Source organism: Talpa europaea (genome assembly GCF_964194135.1).
Source record: "Talpa europaea genome assembly, chromosome: 1".
Lineage (NCBI taxonomy): Eukaryota > Metazoa > Chordata > Mammalia > Eulipotyphla > Talpidae > Talpa > Talpa europaea.
In genome coordinates this window covers 30,184,611-30,200,046 of record NC_140073.1, presented here as the reverse complement: position 1 = coordinate 30,200,046, position 15,436 = coordinate 30,184,611, and the positions used below count along the sequence as shown (strand labels likewise).

At 40.1% G+C, this 15,436-nt stretch overlaps 1 protein-coding gene across 3 annotated transcripts in view; it reads left to right on the top strand.

The window, feature by feature from the left end:
- The window catches only part of NELL1 (neural EGFL like 1), a gene marked incomplete at both ends in the record, with an annotated part of 742,470 nt that overhangs the window by 449,297 nt on the left and 277,737 nt on the right, over positions 1–15,436 (top strand). For all 3 annotated transcript variants that reach the window (XM_084239443.1, XM_084239442.1, XM_084239441.1), the window contains one exon: positions 10,715–10,837. In XM_084239443.1, coding sequence (XP_084095569.1) covers positions 10,715–10,837 — 123 coding nt within the window. The remainder of the gene's footprint in view (positions 1–10,714; positions 10,838–15,436) is intronic.

Here is a 15,436-nt window from a genome sequence, read left to right as displayed (position 1 = left end):
GCCGTGGATCCAACGGAATACACAAGCCAGCCTCTTCACAGAGAAAGATGAAGGGCCTCAGAAAAAGGGTCACTTTGGGGATGCTTATGTGACTGTTACATAAAAACAAAGTCAAACAATGGTTTCACTTCTTTTTTCATTCTCCTTTCAGATATTCCTATTGGAGTAGGTGTTTAAAAAAGAAACCCAGAAACGTTGGACCACAGCTCAGCTCTTCACTAATTTTGTAGTTTAATGATGCATTTCTAAATAATCCCTGTGGAACAAAACTAACATTTGAGGAGTCTGTATGACTTGGCTGGGGTGCCAGAGGACACATTTTCTTTGCTTTCTCATTAATCTTTCCAACAGCTCTGTGTGACAGATCTTAATGCTTCCATTTTGGGGTAATAGCTCTGATAACATTAACTTTACTTGACTTAGATAACAGTGGATTTGGACACACAGCCATGGAGACATAGGTGAGAGTAACAAAGCTCCTAATTAAATCTTTTTGGAATGATTGAGAAAGAGTTCATGGCAAATACACAGCAAGACCACACAGACATGCTGCTGCTGATGCTGCTGATGGTGGTGGTGATGGCCTTTGCCATTTTTGGGGAACCTACTATGCACCAAAAATGATAAGTTGTTTTGCCAACTTTATTTTTTTAAACATTTCATTGTATAAATGTTTCAGTACACCCTCCTATATCAAAATATGTTTGGATTTGAGGAAACTGAGACTAAGCCATGTTTTCTACTCTTTTGTCATGGTGTCATTTTCCATATTGACATGCAGTCATCATCCTTTGCCAGCCCTCTGTAGGATTTGCATCCATTGCTAGGATTTGTACTCAGATTTGTCAGCCTCCAAAGTTCTATCTTCTCCATGCAAGTGTAGATGTAGCTGGAAAACATTTTCATTCTTTCTTGAAAAAAATAAAAACAAAAAACCTCTCTTGTTTAGTGATACAAGGGATATGTTGGTTGTAAAATATTCAGAAGTACAAAGTAAATGAAATAATAAGCAGTATAAATGCCACTCCTTTACCCTGTATCCGCCCCATCCCCACATATAGTCACTTTTACTATTTTAATGTAGGTTATATCTTCGGTAGGAATTTGGGGTCTTATTTTTTTAAAAAAGAACATTTTTTTAAAAGATTTGTTTATCCATTTATGCAAGAACTGGGGTACAGGCCAGAGGTGTGTGTGTGGGGGGTGAGAGGATTCGCCAGAGACAGAGTGGGAAGCAGAACAGGTGGATTGACTGAAATATACTGCTGAGGGGAGCATCAGGCGAGACAGGAGAGGTCTGCTGTGCCATGTGGGTTAGCTCCCTGCCTGGGGATCGAGCTCATGCTGTAGTGGTTGTGTATCGCTTCATAATGCTGTGTCTTAACCCCTTGTGCTACCAGGAAGCCCCCCCCCCCCAAAAAAAAGAGTATTTTGGCACTATGAAATCACTTCCAGATTTGTTCATTTAGCTTGAGCAGCATCTAAATAACTTCCAACTTCTCAGTAATGTGTTGGTCACCCCCAGTATCTAGAGTCATAAATGCTAGCTACAATGCTCACTCTATGATCTATGCAAACTATTCAGTCTTTTTATTTCAATACCTTCATTTTAAAATGAGTCCAACTTATTTCATATGTTTGCTGGAATAAATAATATAATACGTGTGCAATATTTAGCTCAATGCTTGGCACTTTCTAGGCTCATTAATGTCACATGAAGTAATAATGGGCAAAGTCAGGGTTATAGAAAAGATACTATAATTCTTTAAAGTTAGCTAACAAGGCATTATTAATAATACTCAAAAATATCACCACCATGTATTGTGATACAATCACAATCAAAGATGTAAAGGCATTATATTTGAAAAAGTTCAAAGAAAGGTATTATTTATGTGGCAGAGAAAGCAACTTTGGTAAGATTCACGGGTATGAAGTCGGTTTGGAGCCAGGCATGGGCACAGATATTCCCACCCCATCACTTGAGAGGATTTTAAGTCAGGGAAACAAGGCAAACTAGTGCAGAAAGAAAGAGCTCATCCATATGCAGGACAGCAGTGAGGCCCCCCTCATCACAGAAGCAGGTTTGCTTCAAGAATTTTGAGGCCATAGGGTGAACGTGTTACTCCTTGTACTTGTTTTATCTAAGCACCTCATTGCATATTTTAAATAATCTTATGATTTTGCTTTAGAAATCAGGGGAGGGGGAACCAGGTCCATAAGCATGAACTAAAATTTGAGAAGGTTGCATAAAACCATACTTTTCTCCTTGCTGTTTCTTTGCCTACAGTAACCTTTCTGGGCAATTCTGACTGAGGAGACATTCATGATTTTAAAAGATCAGTTCAAACGCTTCCTCTTGCAAGAAGACTTTTCTCCCCACTAAAAGGATATTTTTTCCCTCCAATAAACTCTCATTCTAGTTTATTCTTATCTTACATGACCACACATGGCTGGTTGCTTAGGTCATTCTGTGTTACGCCTTTTTATCCGAGCATAATTATTAGCAGAGCCCCTTGCACTCTAAAATATGTTCTGTTTGTATGATAAAAAAGGTCACTTGCTTAAGACTCTTACCACTTCATCGCTTTGTTGCAGTTAGCCTATAGTGACAACTGGAGGCCGGTACTCATACAAGCAGAGGATATGCTATTTAACTTTGATTCCTAGTACAGACTCTAAAATTGTTCATTAAGTGAATTGCAATAAGGATATTAAAAATTCTTGGTATCTGAGTCTGAATTTCTTAGACTTTTGAGGGTCCCTAGCATCATCTGGTACTGCTCTTGTACATACTAGGTGCTTGATGGGTCTGTAAATTTGATCACTGGGTGGTACTATTTCTGGAATGTGTGGTGATGACTTCTGAGAAGGCTAGCAGTGTGGCTTCATAAATCTTGTCTCCCTTTTCACTGCTTGCTAACCTATACATGTGTCTCCCTGACAGTTTGGGATCATTTTAAGGCCTAAAGACAAATTTTCTTGGGAAAGGTCAAAGTTTTAAATCAAGAGATGTGCATATCTATGCTATTCTTTCTTTCTTTTTTTTAAATAATAAATTTTATATTTATATTCCCCATACAATTGCAACCCCCCCCATTCTGATCCCAATCCCTCCCCTCCCACCCCCAACCCCAAAAAGTGTCTCTGTTTCATAGTTTTTTGTTGATTCTGATTTTCACTTTCTTATAGTTACTCATTTTCCTGGTCTCTTATTTAAGTTTTCTAGATTCCTGCTATGAGTGAGACCATCCGGTATTTTTCTTTTTCTTTTTGGCTTATTTCGCTGAGCATGATCCCTTCCAGCGCCATCCATGTTGCTGCAAATTGCATGTGTTTATCTTTTTTGAATGCTGAGTAATATTCCATGGTGTATATGTACCACATCTTCTTGATCCAGTCATCTATTTTTGGGCATTTGGGTTGTTTCCAAAGCTTAGCTATTGTAAACAGTGCTGCTATAAACATAGGGGTGCAGGTGTTCTTTGCAATTGATGTTTCTGTGTCCTTTCGGTGAATACCTAGGAGTGGAATTGCTGAATCATATGGAAGCTCTATGTTTACTAGGACCAGAAATCTCCACACAGCTCTCCATAGTGGTTGGACCAGTTTGCACTCCCACCAACAGTGTAGAAGAGTGCCTTTTTCTCCACACCCTCGCCAACATTTGTTGTTGCTAGTTTTTTTAATATGTGCCATTCTCACTGGTGTAAGATGGTATCTCATGGTAGTTTTGATTTGCATTTCCCTGATTACAAGTGATGTTGAACATTTTTTCATATGCCTGTTGGCCATTTGCATTTCCTCTTTGGAGAAGTTTCTTTTTAGCTCTTCTACCCATTTTTTGACTGGATTATTTTCTTTGTTGTTGTTGAGTCTCATCAGCTCTTTGCAGATTTTTGTGATCAGTCCTTTTTCATTAGTGTTGTGTGCAAAAATGTTCTCCCAGTTGGTGGGGTTTCTCTTTGTTTTTGTTATTGTCTCTTTTGCTGTGCAGAAGCTCTTTAATTTGATGTAGTCCCAGCTGTTGATCTTTGCCTTCACTATCACTGCTTTGGGTGATGTGTCTGTAAAGATGTCTTTGATGTGCAAATCCCGTAGTGTTTTGCCTATATTTCCTTCTATGTATTTTATGGTTTCAGGTTTTATGTCTAGTTCTTTAATCCATTTTGAGTTGATTTTTGTGTATGGTGTGAGGTAGTGGTCAAGCTTCATTCTTTTGCATGTAGCGACCCAGTTTTCCCAGCACCATTTATTGAACAAACTTTCTTTGCTCCAATGCATAGTCTTTGCTCCTTTGTCAAAGATTAGTTGACCATAAATCTGTGGGTTTATTTCTGGATTTTCTATTCGATTCCATTGGTCTGTATGTCTGTTCTTGTTCCAATACCATGCAGTTTTGATGATTATGGCTTTGTAGTATAGTTTGAAGTCTGGGAGTATGATGCCTCCATTTCCTTCTTTTTTTTTCAGTAGAGCTTTGGCTATTCGGGGTTTTTTGTGATTCCATATGAATTTCATCAATAATTGTTCTATTTCTTTGAAGAATGACATTGAGATTTTGATTGGAATAGCACTGAATCTGTATATTGCTTTTGGTAGGATGGCCATTTTAATAATGTTTATTCTTCCAATCCATGAGCAGGGGATGTCTTTCCATTTCTTTGTGTCTTCTATTTCTTTTAACAGTGTTTTATAGTTTTCTTTGTATAGGTCCTTTACCTCTTTTGTTAGATTTATTCCCAAATATTTGATTTTTTTTGTTTCAATAACAAAAGGGATGGTCTTTTTGATTTCTTCTTCTTCAGATTTATTGTTTGTGTATAGGAAGGCTACTGACTTTTGCGTGTTGATTTTGTATCCTGCCACTTTACTGAATTGATTGATGAGTTGAATTAGTTTTTCTGTGGAGATTTTGGGGTTCTCTATGTATATTATCATATCATCTGCAAATAGTGATAGTTTGACTTCTTCTTTTCCTATTTGGATTCCTTGGATGTCTTTCTCTTGTCTTATTGCCCTGGCTAGGACTTCCAGTATTATATTGAAAAGCAGTGGTGAGAGTGGACATCCTTGTCTTGTTCCAGATCTTAATGGAATTGCTTTCAGCTTTTCACCATTGAGAATGATACTGGCTGTTGGCTTGTCATAGATGGCCTTTATGATGTTGAGGTATGTTCCTTGTATCCCAAGAATTTCAAGGGCTTTTATCATGAATGGGTGTTGCACTTTGTTGAAAGCTTTCTCAGCATCTATTGATATTATCACATGGTTTTTATATTTCTTTTTGTTGATGTGTTGGATAACGTTGATTGATTTTCGGATGTTAAACCATCCTTGTGCCCCTGGAATTAATCCAACTTGGTCGTGGTGAATTATCTTATGGATACATTGTTGGATTCCGATAGCTAAAATTTTATTGAGGATTTTTGCATCAGTGTTCATTAGGGAGATTGGCCTATAGTTTTCCTTTTTTGTGTTGTCCTTATTCGTTTTTGGTATTAGTGTAATATTGGCTTCATAGAATGTGTTTGGTATTTTCCCTTCCTTCTCAATTTTTTGGAAGAGTTTGTGAAGGATAGGCACTAATTCGTCTCTGAATGTTTGGTAGAATTCATTTGTAAATCCATCAGGTCCTGGGCTTTTGTTTTTGGGGAGGTTTTTGATTACCATTTCACTTTCGCTGCTTGTAATTGGTCTGTTTAGGTGTTCTATTTCTTCTTTATCTAGCTTTGGGTGATTGTAGAGTTGTAGGAATTTGTCCATCTCCTCTAGATTGTTGAACTTGTTTCCATATAACTGTTCATAGTAGTTACTGATTATTCTTTTGATTTCTGCTGTGTCCATTGTGATTTCTCCTCTTTCATTGATGATCCTGTTTATTTGTGCTTTCTCCCTTTTTTCCTTTGTGAGCCTGGCTAGGGGTTTGTCTATTTTATTTATTTTTTCAAAGAACCAGCTCTTGGTTTCATTGATCTTTTGGATTGTTTTTTTAGTTTCAATTTCATTTATTTCTGCTTTGGTTTTTATTATTTCTTTTCTTCTACTGGTTTTGGGGTTTTTTGTTGTTCTTTTTCTAGATCTTTGAGCTTCGAGATTAGGTTGTTTCTTTGAGTTCTTTCTTGTTTTTTGATGTGAGCTTCTATTGCTATATATTTTCCTCTTATTACTGCTTTTGCTGCATCCCATACATTTAGGGTATTGGTGTCCTCCTTCTCGTTCAATTCAAAGAATTTTTTAATTTCTTCTTTGATCTCCTCGTTAGTCCAGTGGTCTTCCAGTAGTGTGGCTTTTAATCTCCATGAGGTAGGATAGTTCCTTGCCTTCTTTTTATGATTTATTTCTAGTTTGATGCCTTCGTGGTCAGAAAAGATGGTTGGTATGATTTTAATCTTGGTGTATCTGTTGATGTTTGTCTTGTGCCCCAGTATGTGATAGATCCTGGAGAATGATCCGTGTGCACTTGAGAAAAATGTGTACTCCGTTTTTTTTTGGGTTTAGTGTTCTATAGATGTCTGTTAAGCCCAAATGCTCTAGTTCCTTATTTAGAGCTTTAGTTTCTTTACTTACTTTTTGTCTTGTTGATCTATCCATTGTTGATAGTGGTGTGTTGAAGTCTCCTACTACGTATGTGTTTTCTCTGATGTCTGTTTTCAGAGAGGACAACAGTTGTCTGATATATTTTGGTGCTCTTTCGTTTGGTGAGTATATGTTAATGAGTGTTATTTCTTCTTGAAGTATTGTCCCCTTAATCATAATGTAGTGACCATTGGGGTCTCTTTTTATTTTTTTGAGTTTGAAGTCTGTTTTATCTGATATAAGTATAGCTGTTCCTGCTTTCTTTTTTGGCCCATTTGCTTGTAGGATTGTTTTCCATCCTTTGACTTTGAGCCTATTTTTATCTTTTGTAGCTAAATGTGTTTCCTGGAGACAGCAAAAGGTTGGGTTTTGTTTCTTAATCCAGGCTGCAACTCTGTGTCTTTTTATTGAAGAGTTTAGTCCATTTACATTTAGAGTTAATATTGATATGTTAGCATCTGTATTTGCCATTATGTTTGTCTTTCCTTTGATTTTATTTATTCTTTTAGTAACTTTTTTTTTTTTTTGGTCTTCTTTCGTTGTTATTCATCCCTCTGAGGTTCTGGCTTTAGGATTCCTTGTAGTATTTTTTGGAGTGGGGGTTTAGTCGTAATGAAATTCCAGAGTTTCTCTTTGTCTGGGAAGGTCCTTATTCTTTTGTCATAGAGGAAGGAGAGCTTTGCGGGATAGAGTATTCTTGGTTGGCATCTGTTTTCTTGGAGTCTGTTGACTATGTCCCTCCACTCTCTCCTTGCTCGTAGTGTTTCTTCAGAGAAGTCTGATGTCAGCCTGATTGGTTTTCCTTTGAATGTTATCTGTTTCTTCCCTCTTGTCAGCTTCATTATTTTTTCTTTGTCCTGGATATTTGGGAGCTTTTCTATTATGTGTCTTGCTGTATTTTTCCTTTCGTCGTGGAAGTTTGGTGTTCTTCTTGCTTCTTGTATATCAATTTTCAGCTCTTCCTTCACGTTTGGGAAGTTCTCTTCAATTATCTCCTGGAATATTTTCTCTGTTCCTACATCTCTCTCCTCTCCTTCTGGAATTCCTATAACTCTTATATTTCCTTTCCTCATGGAGTCAGATAGTTCCCAAAGTCTTTCTTGTTCTTTTTCCTTCGTACTTCTCTTTCCTTTTCTGTTTTGGTTCTTTTTATTTCTGTGTCTTCAAGAGTACTTATTCGTTCTTCCACTTCATCTATTCTGCTTTCATTGCTTTTCCCAGAGTTCTTTATTTCCTCCATTAATTCTTTTATCTCCTGCGTTTCTTTTGCTTCCCTCTTTAGGGACTCAATTTCCTTCTTCTGATCATTGTTTTCCTTTATGAGTTCTGTCATTTTTTTAATCATGGCAATTTTAAATTTTCTTTCTGGAAGGCTCAGAAGTTCTTCCAAGTTACTGTCGTTGCAATCTGGGTGGTGGTTTTCTTTTTGTGGTGTCCTTTTTCCTGAGGAGTTGTTAGGTTGCGTGTGGTTCTTCTACTCCCTACTGTCTGTTTTTTAATTTGTCGTATGCATTGGGACACTGTGTTGCTCGGACTGGCCGGCATCTTGGGTGAACCTCTCCGCTCCCCTCTGGCTCCTCCAGGAGCAAGCTCCTCCAGGAGCTTCTGAGGGAGCTTTCTGTTGGTTTCAGGCAGTATTTACTGAAGAAATGTCCCTGTTCTAAAAATGGCGACGCGGGACTCAGTCTCTGCGCTTCAGGTCTCAGGCATACTCTTCCGCGCGCCTGGTCTGCCCCAGCCGTGGGTGCCTGTTCCCTCTGTGGGCTCAGACTGCTGGTCGGAAGGGGCCTGGCGTGGGCTAACTTCCCAGCTGGCCACTGTCTCCTCTGGGAAACTTCTGCCCTTTTCAAGCAGTCTTAAGAAATTTCCCTGTTCTGTGGGGTGTTAGTGACTTTTTTTCCTGGTCGCTAAGTGCGCCAGAGATCTCTCCTATTGTCCTTGGGGAGGCTGTTTTTCGCCTCCCCCCACCCTGTGGGACAGGGAATAGAGCGGGAATGGTAGGGTAAACCTAAAGGCTTTGGAGTGCTGTGTCTGCCTTGTGCCCCACCGTCGTGGAGAACCCACGCCCCGAATTTCGTGCCCCGGGTCTCAGTTCCAAAGCCCTCAGGTCCAGGACGTGGGCTGTAGCCCAGTTCAGTGGCGCGGGAATGGCGCCTTTTGCACCGCTCCCGTGCCTGGGCGCCTGGTTCCTGCTTACTCATTGAGGGACTTTCACCTCAGTGAGGGCCTCCGCGCGGCCTGGGAAGTCGAGATCCCGATCCGCGTTTGCTTTTCAAGCGCACCAAGAGCACAGCTTTTCCGTGCAAGCTTACAGGCCGGCCAGGGCTGTGTGCATGTCTCCAGAGTCTCTTTGTTCTTCTCTAATGGCGCCCAGAGCCGTTTGCTCACCGCGCGCAGCGAATCCTGCAGGGTTCTCCACAGCTCCCGTTCACGGGGTGTGGTGGCTGCAATAGTTCCTTTCCACTCCCAGTCCCGCTTGCTGCGTAGTTTGTTCTTGTTGGTCGTTTTAGTGTGTTTTTTTCCTCCTCTCTGCTGGTCGGAGAGTGCCGCCTCTGTGGGCGGGGGAGGGGAGCAGGGTTCTGCGCTTTCCTCCCTTCTAGTCCTCTTTTATGGCCACTTTCTTCTTCGGGCAGTTTGCTGGAGTCACCCGTTTATCTTCCTTGTCCCAGTTCTCACTGGGACCTGCTGCTTTTCCTCCCTATTAACTTTTTTTAAAGGGAGATCTTACTCGCAGCATCTCCTCGCCGCCATGTTGCTCCGCCCTCTCTATGCTTTTCTTTATGTTATGTATTTGTTGGTGACTAAAACAGCTGTGCTTTGTGGAATTTGAGTTTTCTCATTATTGGGTCTCTGTTAGGAAATTTAGAATAACAGTAGTAAAGATCATCAATACTTGATCTGATTGGTGCTGTGATCTAAAATTTACTTAATATAATCTATCGAACTTTTAGTTTTGTTTAATGAGTGTTATTTTTTTTTTGGGGGGGTGGATTTCTCACTGGGATTCCCATGCTTTTTTTTAGCTCTTTTTATGACTTAAGTAACCCTATTTGATTTTTCTTTTTAAAAGGGAATAAAGGCCATGAAAGCCCTCATGTTGTTTATTTAGTCATTTGAATGACTGTTTAAAATTCCTGGTGATGGAGGAGGCTTGATTTGTAAGTCATTTGGAATGTTCCAGTCTATTTTGAAGCATAAGATCTATCGCCTTTTCCCCCATGTTTGGTGGATGTAGTAGGCTGCATGTGTTTGACTATATATACATATTACTGCACATCAGAGGTCACATAAAAGCTAAATTCTGAACCCTATGGGAATGGCTATGTGGAATGTTAAACTGCTGAACACAGTCCTGAGAGTAAATCCCTTTCCTACTCAGAACACAGTCCCCTGCTGTCCATGTTCTTTTTCCTGTGCTAATCCTTTGATACAGCTTTCAGGGAAATACTTCTTTGCTAGACTGTGTTAGCTGAGCCTGCCTCTTCAGTTTTTTTCCTCTTGTCTTCTAAAGAAGTTGGGAAATGTCTTATGGCAGGGGGGGTTGGTTCTTTTTCTTTTTTTCTTTTATTTTTTAACCTAGAGGAAGGTTTCCTGACTTTTTTTTAGTGTGTGATGGTGGATTCTCTTGTGTATTTCTTGTGTATTGTAATCTGTTTAGCAGCATGCTGGGCCATGCACACTAGGTTCCAATAGTATCCCCTATACCAGATCATAATACTAGACATATCCTCAGACATTGTCAGATGTTTCCAGGGGGAGGAGATGTAAAATAGCCCCTGTTGGGGAGCCTCCACCTTCAAGCCTCTGTAGAAACCTTTGTAGAAGGGGAATCACAATGAGCTGAGCACAGCACATACACTCCTGTGACCTGCCTAAGTCCCTTGGCCTAGCTGACACAGTTTCTTCCCCAGCAAGGTGGGGATAAAGACATCCATCTTGTAGAGGTGTTGAAATTCCAACCGCACAAGACACAGCAACTTCCAGGCATGTGGTGAGGACCTGATGCATTATAGTCAGTGCTGTTGGGTGAGTTTTAGTTCACTTTTCGGACACTGGTGATTTGGCTTTAAGAGGTCTCTCTCTCTCTCCCTCTCTCTCCCTCTCTCTCTCTCTCTCTCTCTCTCTCTCTTTGCAACAGAGCACGATGAATGTGGCAGCGGGCAGCACAACTGTGATGACAACGCCATCTGCACCAACACTGTCCAGGGACACAGCTGCACCTGCAAACCGGGCTACGTGGGGAATGGGACGCTCTGCAGAGGTAGGTCTTTGTGGTGACCTGGCAGTTGTCACCCTGCTAGAGTCCTGAAGAGGCTGTAGATGCTTGTCACCAATCTGGTGGCCCAACATGACCCATTTCTTTCAGCTGGCAGGGGCACTGTGCCTCGGAGGTGAAAAATACTTTGAGTCTGTCTTTTGGCTTGAATGAAAAGGGTGAGGGGTGGGGGATGGGGGGAGGTTGTCAGGGGTGTGGTTCCATGACTAGATGCTGTGACTGTGTAGCTTGGCCTCTTGCCTTGAGTTTTTGAGGGAAGCTCTGATTCCTGATTTTAATCCCTGAGAGTTTTTCTCAGGGAACACCTGGGCACTGCTCACAGCCTCCCTTGGGTACTTTCTTGGGCAGGAAGCTTCAAGTTTCCACCATGCTCTGCATTTGAGAAGATTTCAGGGATGGAGAGGTCAGTGTTGTGGCTTCTGTCTGCATTTATAATCAAATGCAAATTCCTCCTTCTGGTCTCTGAGAGTGTTCAGAATCTGGTCCTTTCACCTCTCAGATGACATCCCCTTATCCCAGATCTTTCTTTGACCACCCTGAAAACACAGCATCCCCACTACCTCTTAGCCCTATACCCTCTTTTTTTTCTTCACTAATACAACCTGACAGAATATTCTATATCATTGTGATTCTTTTCTATATTGTCTGTTTCCCCATTACCATGGAACCTTCATGAGAGAGACCAGTTAGTCTTGCATCCCTGCTCTGTCCCCAGCAGCTAAAATGATGCCTGACACACTTTATAAATAAGCATTAGCTGAGGGACTCTACCAGGGGAGAGGGACACAATCATGCTGGAAAACAGACAAAATGAATGTATCAGAAAACCAAGACACAGCCTTATGAGCTACATATCATCATGCATCAGTCATTTTCAAGGTGACAAAGCAGATAGAGAGGTTTAGTAACTACCCCAAGGACACACAGTACTTACCAGGACTCCTTGGCAGAGAGGACAGGCTGGTGATTTGAGAGCAACAGCCTTCAATAACTACGTCACTCAGGATTCATGCTTCAAATCAGGGGAGGACTTGTAGGTATTGATTTTGCTTTATGTTGGTGAGATGGCTCCACACATGCCTGACAGTTAAACTGGTGAGAATTTTTGAGTGGTAATTGCACAAATCTATCAAAATTTAAAGTAAATCCAAGAACACTATAGGAATCATATTTTTAAATCAAGTTTATTGATTTCCCATTTGTTTACATAATTGGAACTTTGGGATCACAACATCACATCTGAGTGTGCACATGCTTCACTCTCCCTCCAGAAGTGCAGGGATTCTCTGGATTTCATCTCTTTTACCTCTTGAAATGTGTTACAGAAAATGAAATGCTCTTGAGAAAGAAAAGTATACATAAACTGATATGTGCACAGTATTGTTTGTATTCATTGGGCCCCAGAAATGGCTAAAATATCAATTAGGAATGGAATGTTTTAATTTAGCTTACTTATTTCTTGGAATAGACTATTACTGAAAACTCTCAGTGTGTGTATATGTTAATGCATGTCCATGCACATATAATCTGAGTGGTCTCTGAGACATATTTTCAGAAGATACATAAGATCAAATTATAGGGAACCCTCACATATATAATTTATTATTTACAAATATCTGCACACATATTTAGGTAAAGGCTTAGAAACTGAGATCATGCACTATGCACTGTGTTACACAGAGGATTCTGTGTTTGTGTGAGACAGTGTGTGAGTGTGTGTGTGTACGTGAGAGACAAAGACTATTCACTTGTTGCTGTGAATTCAATATTGTTTGCATTTCTTAGAACAGAATTTATACCTTCAATATTTGTGTTATTTCTTGTAAAATTCTGTGAAAAGAAATAAGCTGGTGCTCAGCTTTCAAAAGAAGGCTGAAGATATTTCCAAAGCAGAGCAAAAAAACATAAACATTAATATAGTTCCATGGATTATCCAGCCCACTGCTGGTTCCTGCATGCTAATGCTATAAATCTGAGGAACAACATAGGGATTTGATTTTAATGCATTTTTCAGAATTATGTTATCTCATAAAATAATATTAATTGTACTAGTCCAGTGAGTTTGTGTTTTGTCAAGCCCTCTTGTGCTATTGCAATAAATGGTGTCTTCACCTTTGTGGAATGTGAAAATCCAACTGTAAAAAAATAGAGCTCAAATAATGTTCTTGGTATCCACAGACTCTGAAAATATATATTCCCTTAAAAATGATGAATTAGATAAAATCATTTTCTCAAAGTGATTTTCATGGTCACTTGTGTTGACCTCAATAGACCAGGGAGAATCCTGTGTTTTATAAATGTTGCCCAGGGAGGCAATGTAGTATAGTTGATCTAGTGGACAGAGAGTTTGGGGTGTTGGGAGTTAGACCTGATTTCATTACTGGTAAGTTCTAATGTCTATGCTTTTCACAAATTAAAAGTGGGCTCATACCACCTTCTGTGTTTATCTGACAGTGTTATTGTAAAAAACTACTAAGCAAATGCGTATTGATATGTTCTCAACTGTCAAATGTTATAAAAAGTGAAGAGGGTGTCATTAGTTGTACAAAGATTAAAGAGGCGGAGAGTGTTCAAGAGTTGACTTGAACCTTAGGTTTTTGACTGTGGTACCCAAATAAACATGAGTCTCAGGACATACATTTTATTTATTTATTTTTAAAGATTTATTTATGCATACAAGAACTGGGGAACAGGCCAGAGGTACAGGGAATGAGAGGATTCACCAGAGAAACAGAGTGGGGAACAGAACAGGCTGATTGACTGAACTGCCCTGCTGGGGGTAGCAGTAGGTGAGGAAGGAGAGGTCTGCTGCGCCATGTGGGTAGCTCCCAGGCTGGGTATTGAACACATTCTGCAGTTGCTGTGGGTAACTTCATAGTGCTGCATCTTAACCCCTTGCACCACCAGGGAGGCCCCAGGACATACATTTTATATAACAGTTTTTTCCAACTGAAACATTTACAGAGGGAATTGGACCAGGATAACCAGACAACTTGAATTAGTTATTTTATATATGAAAGCTTTTCTGGACTTGGTGGTGTTCATGGAATTGACTACACCTGGATAAAAATAAATGCTGTTAACATGTCTATTAACATGTAGAGCACAAGCCAGCAGTTTCTTAAACAATACTAATTGGTGTGAATTCATTCAGATGGACTTTCCTGGTGGCTGATGCCTGTGTAAGGAGCTTTTTCTTCATGTGGATGGAAAGTACCCATCTAACTTCAACAGTCACCAAACTGTGTGAAACACCTTGTTTGGCGTGTTCACATAAGTTGCTTCATTTAGTTCCCACCTTAACCCTGGAATGTTGATCACGTTATTCTATATCACAGATAAATCATATAGTTGAATGACTTACTCTGTTTAATACCATGACTTTTAGTTCCCCCTTCCTTCCTGTTCCTTTTTCTTCTCCTTCCCTTTTTCTTACTTTTTTTCTTCATTTTCCTCCTGTTCCTTCCTGGAAGGCTGTTCATCATTTAACTCTCATTGTCGATTAACAAGAGGCTATCAGGAAAACAGAAAGGGAGGAGATGTTGAGGTGAAAATCTGTGATCAAATTGCTCACCTTTTTGATACACAGACTAAAGTACTTTTGAAACTATTTAACATCTGTTGCTAGGTATTTGGGGTTAAACAGAGAGCACTTGCAAACTGTCTCTAATAAGATTTGCATAACTTGACATGAGGTTTGGGCATGTCTACAGAAGAGTGTTTGTCTGCTTTCCCAGACCTGCATTAACCTGAGGCCAAAGGGGCTTGACAAGAAAGCTGTCAATAACTAAGCCTTTCCCTTGTCAGTCATTAGGGCTGGGTAAGATGTTCTGATCCTTGAACACATTCTTGTCTTAATGACTGATAACATTGACATCAATTTCATAAACAGTGAGTTTGGACTCTGTGTCTGGAGCATAGTTCTATGGCACCGAAAGAGCAGAAGACCAAGAAGAGAAGTCTGTTGCAGATTTCACTGTTTCGCATGGCTGAAAGATTTGAATAAATGTTTCCAACCCCACAGAAAGGACAGGAATAAATAAAAGGAATAAGTGTTTCCAACCCCACATATACACAATGGTATCATCTCATGTGAAAGAGGCTTATAAAGCATTATTCAAAATATAGAACCATGTGAGAGACATATTATGCGTTAGAAATCTTTTGGTTGCAAGCATCTGACAAAAGAGCTGACATTAGTTATGCAATTTGCACAATGAAGTAAAAGTGTGGGATCCTTGTTCCAAAAGTAGGCAATAATCTACCGTCTTAAGATACTAAAGTCAACTGCTTCTATTTTTCTTCTGTGGTTGGTCTCTTTCTTAATCTTTCGTGGTATTTTTTCATTTGATACTTACTGTTGCTCCCTTGCCTCTGGGAACACTATTAGGATAGTGTAGACCTTCTGTGGATCAGAAGGTCGAGTTGCTGTACTGCTACTTGCCACATGTGTGATCCATGACTGCAGAGCTCCTGGATGTCCTGGCCAGCGTTCTGCCCTCTGATCTGGGGCAGGGGAGTTGAACAAAGTCTTTCCCTTTCCCTCAGGCCTCTGCCCCAATCCATAGCAGATGTACAGCCCAA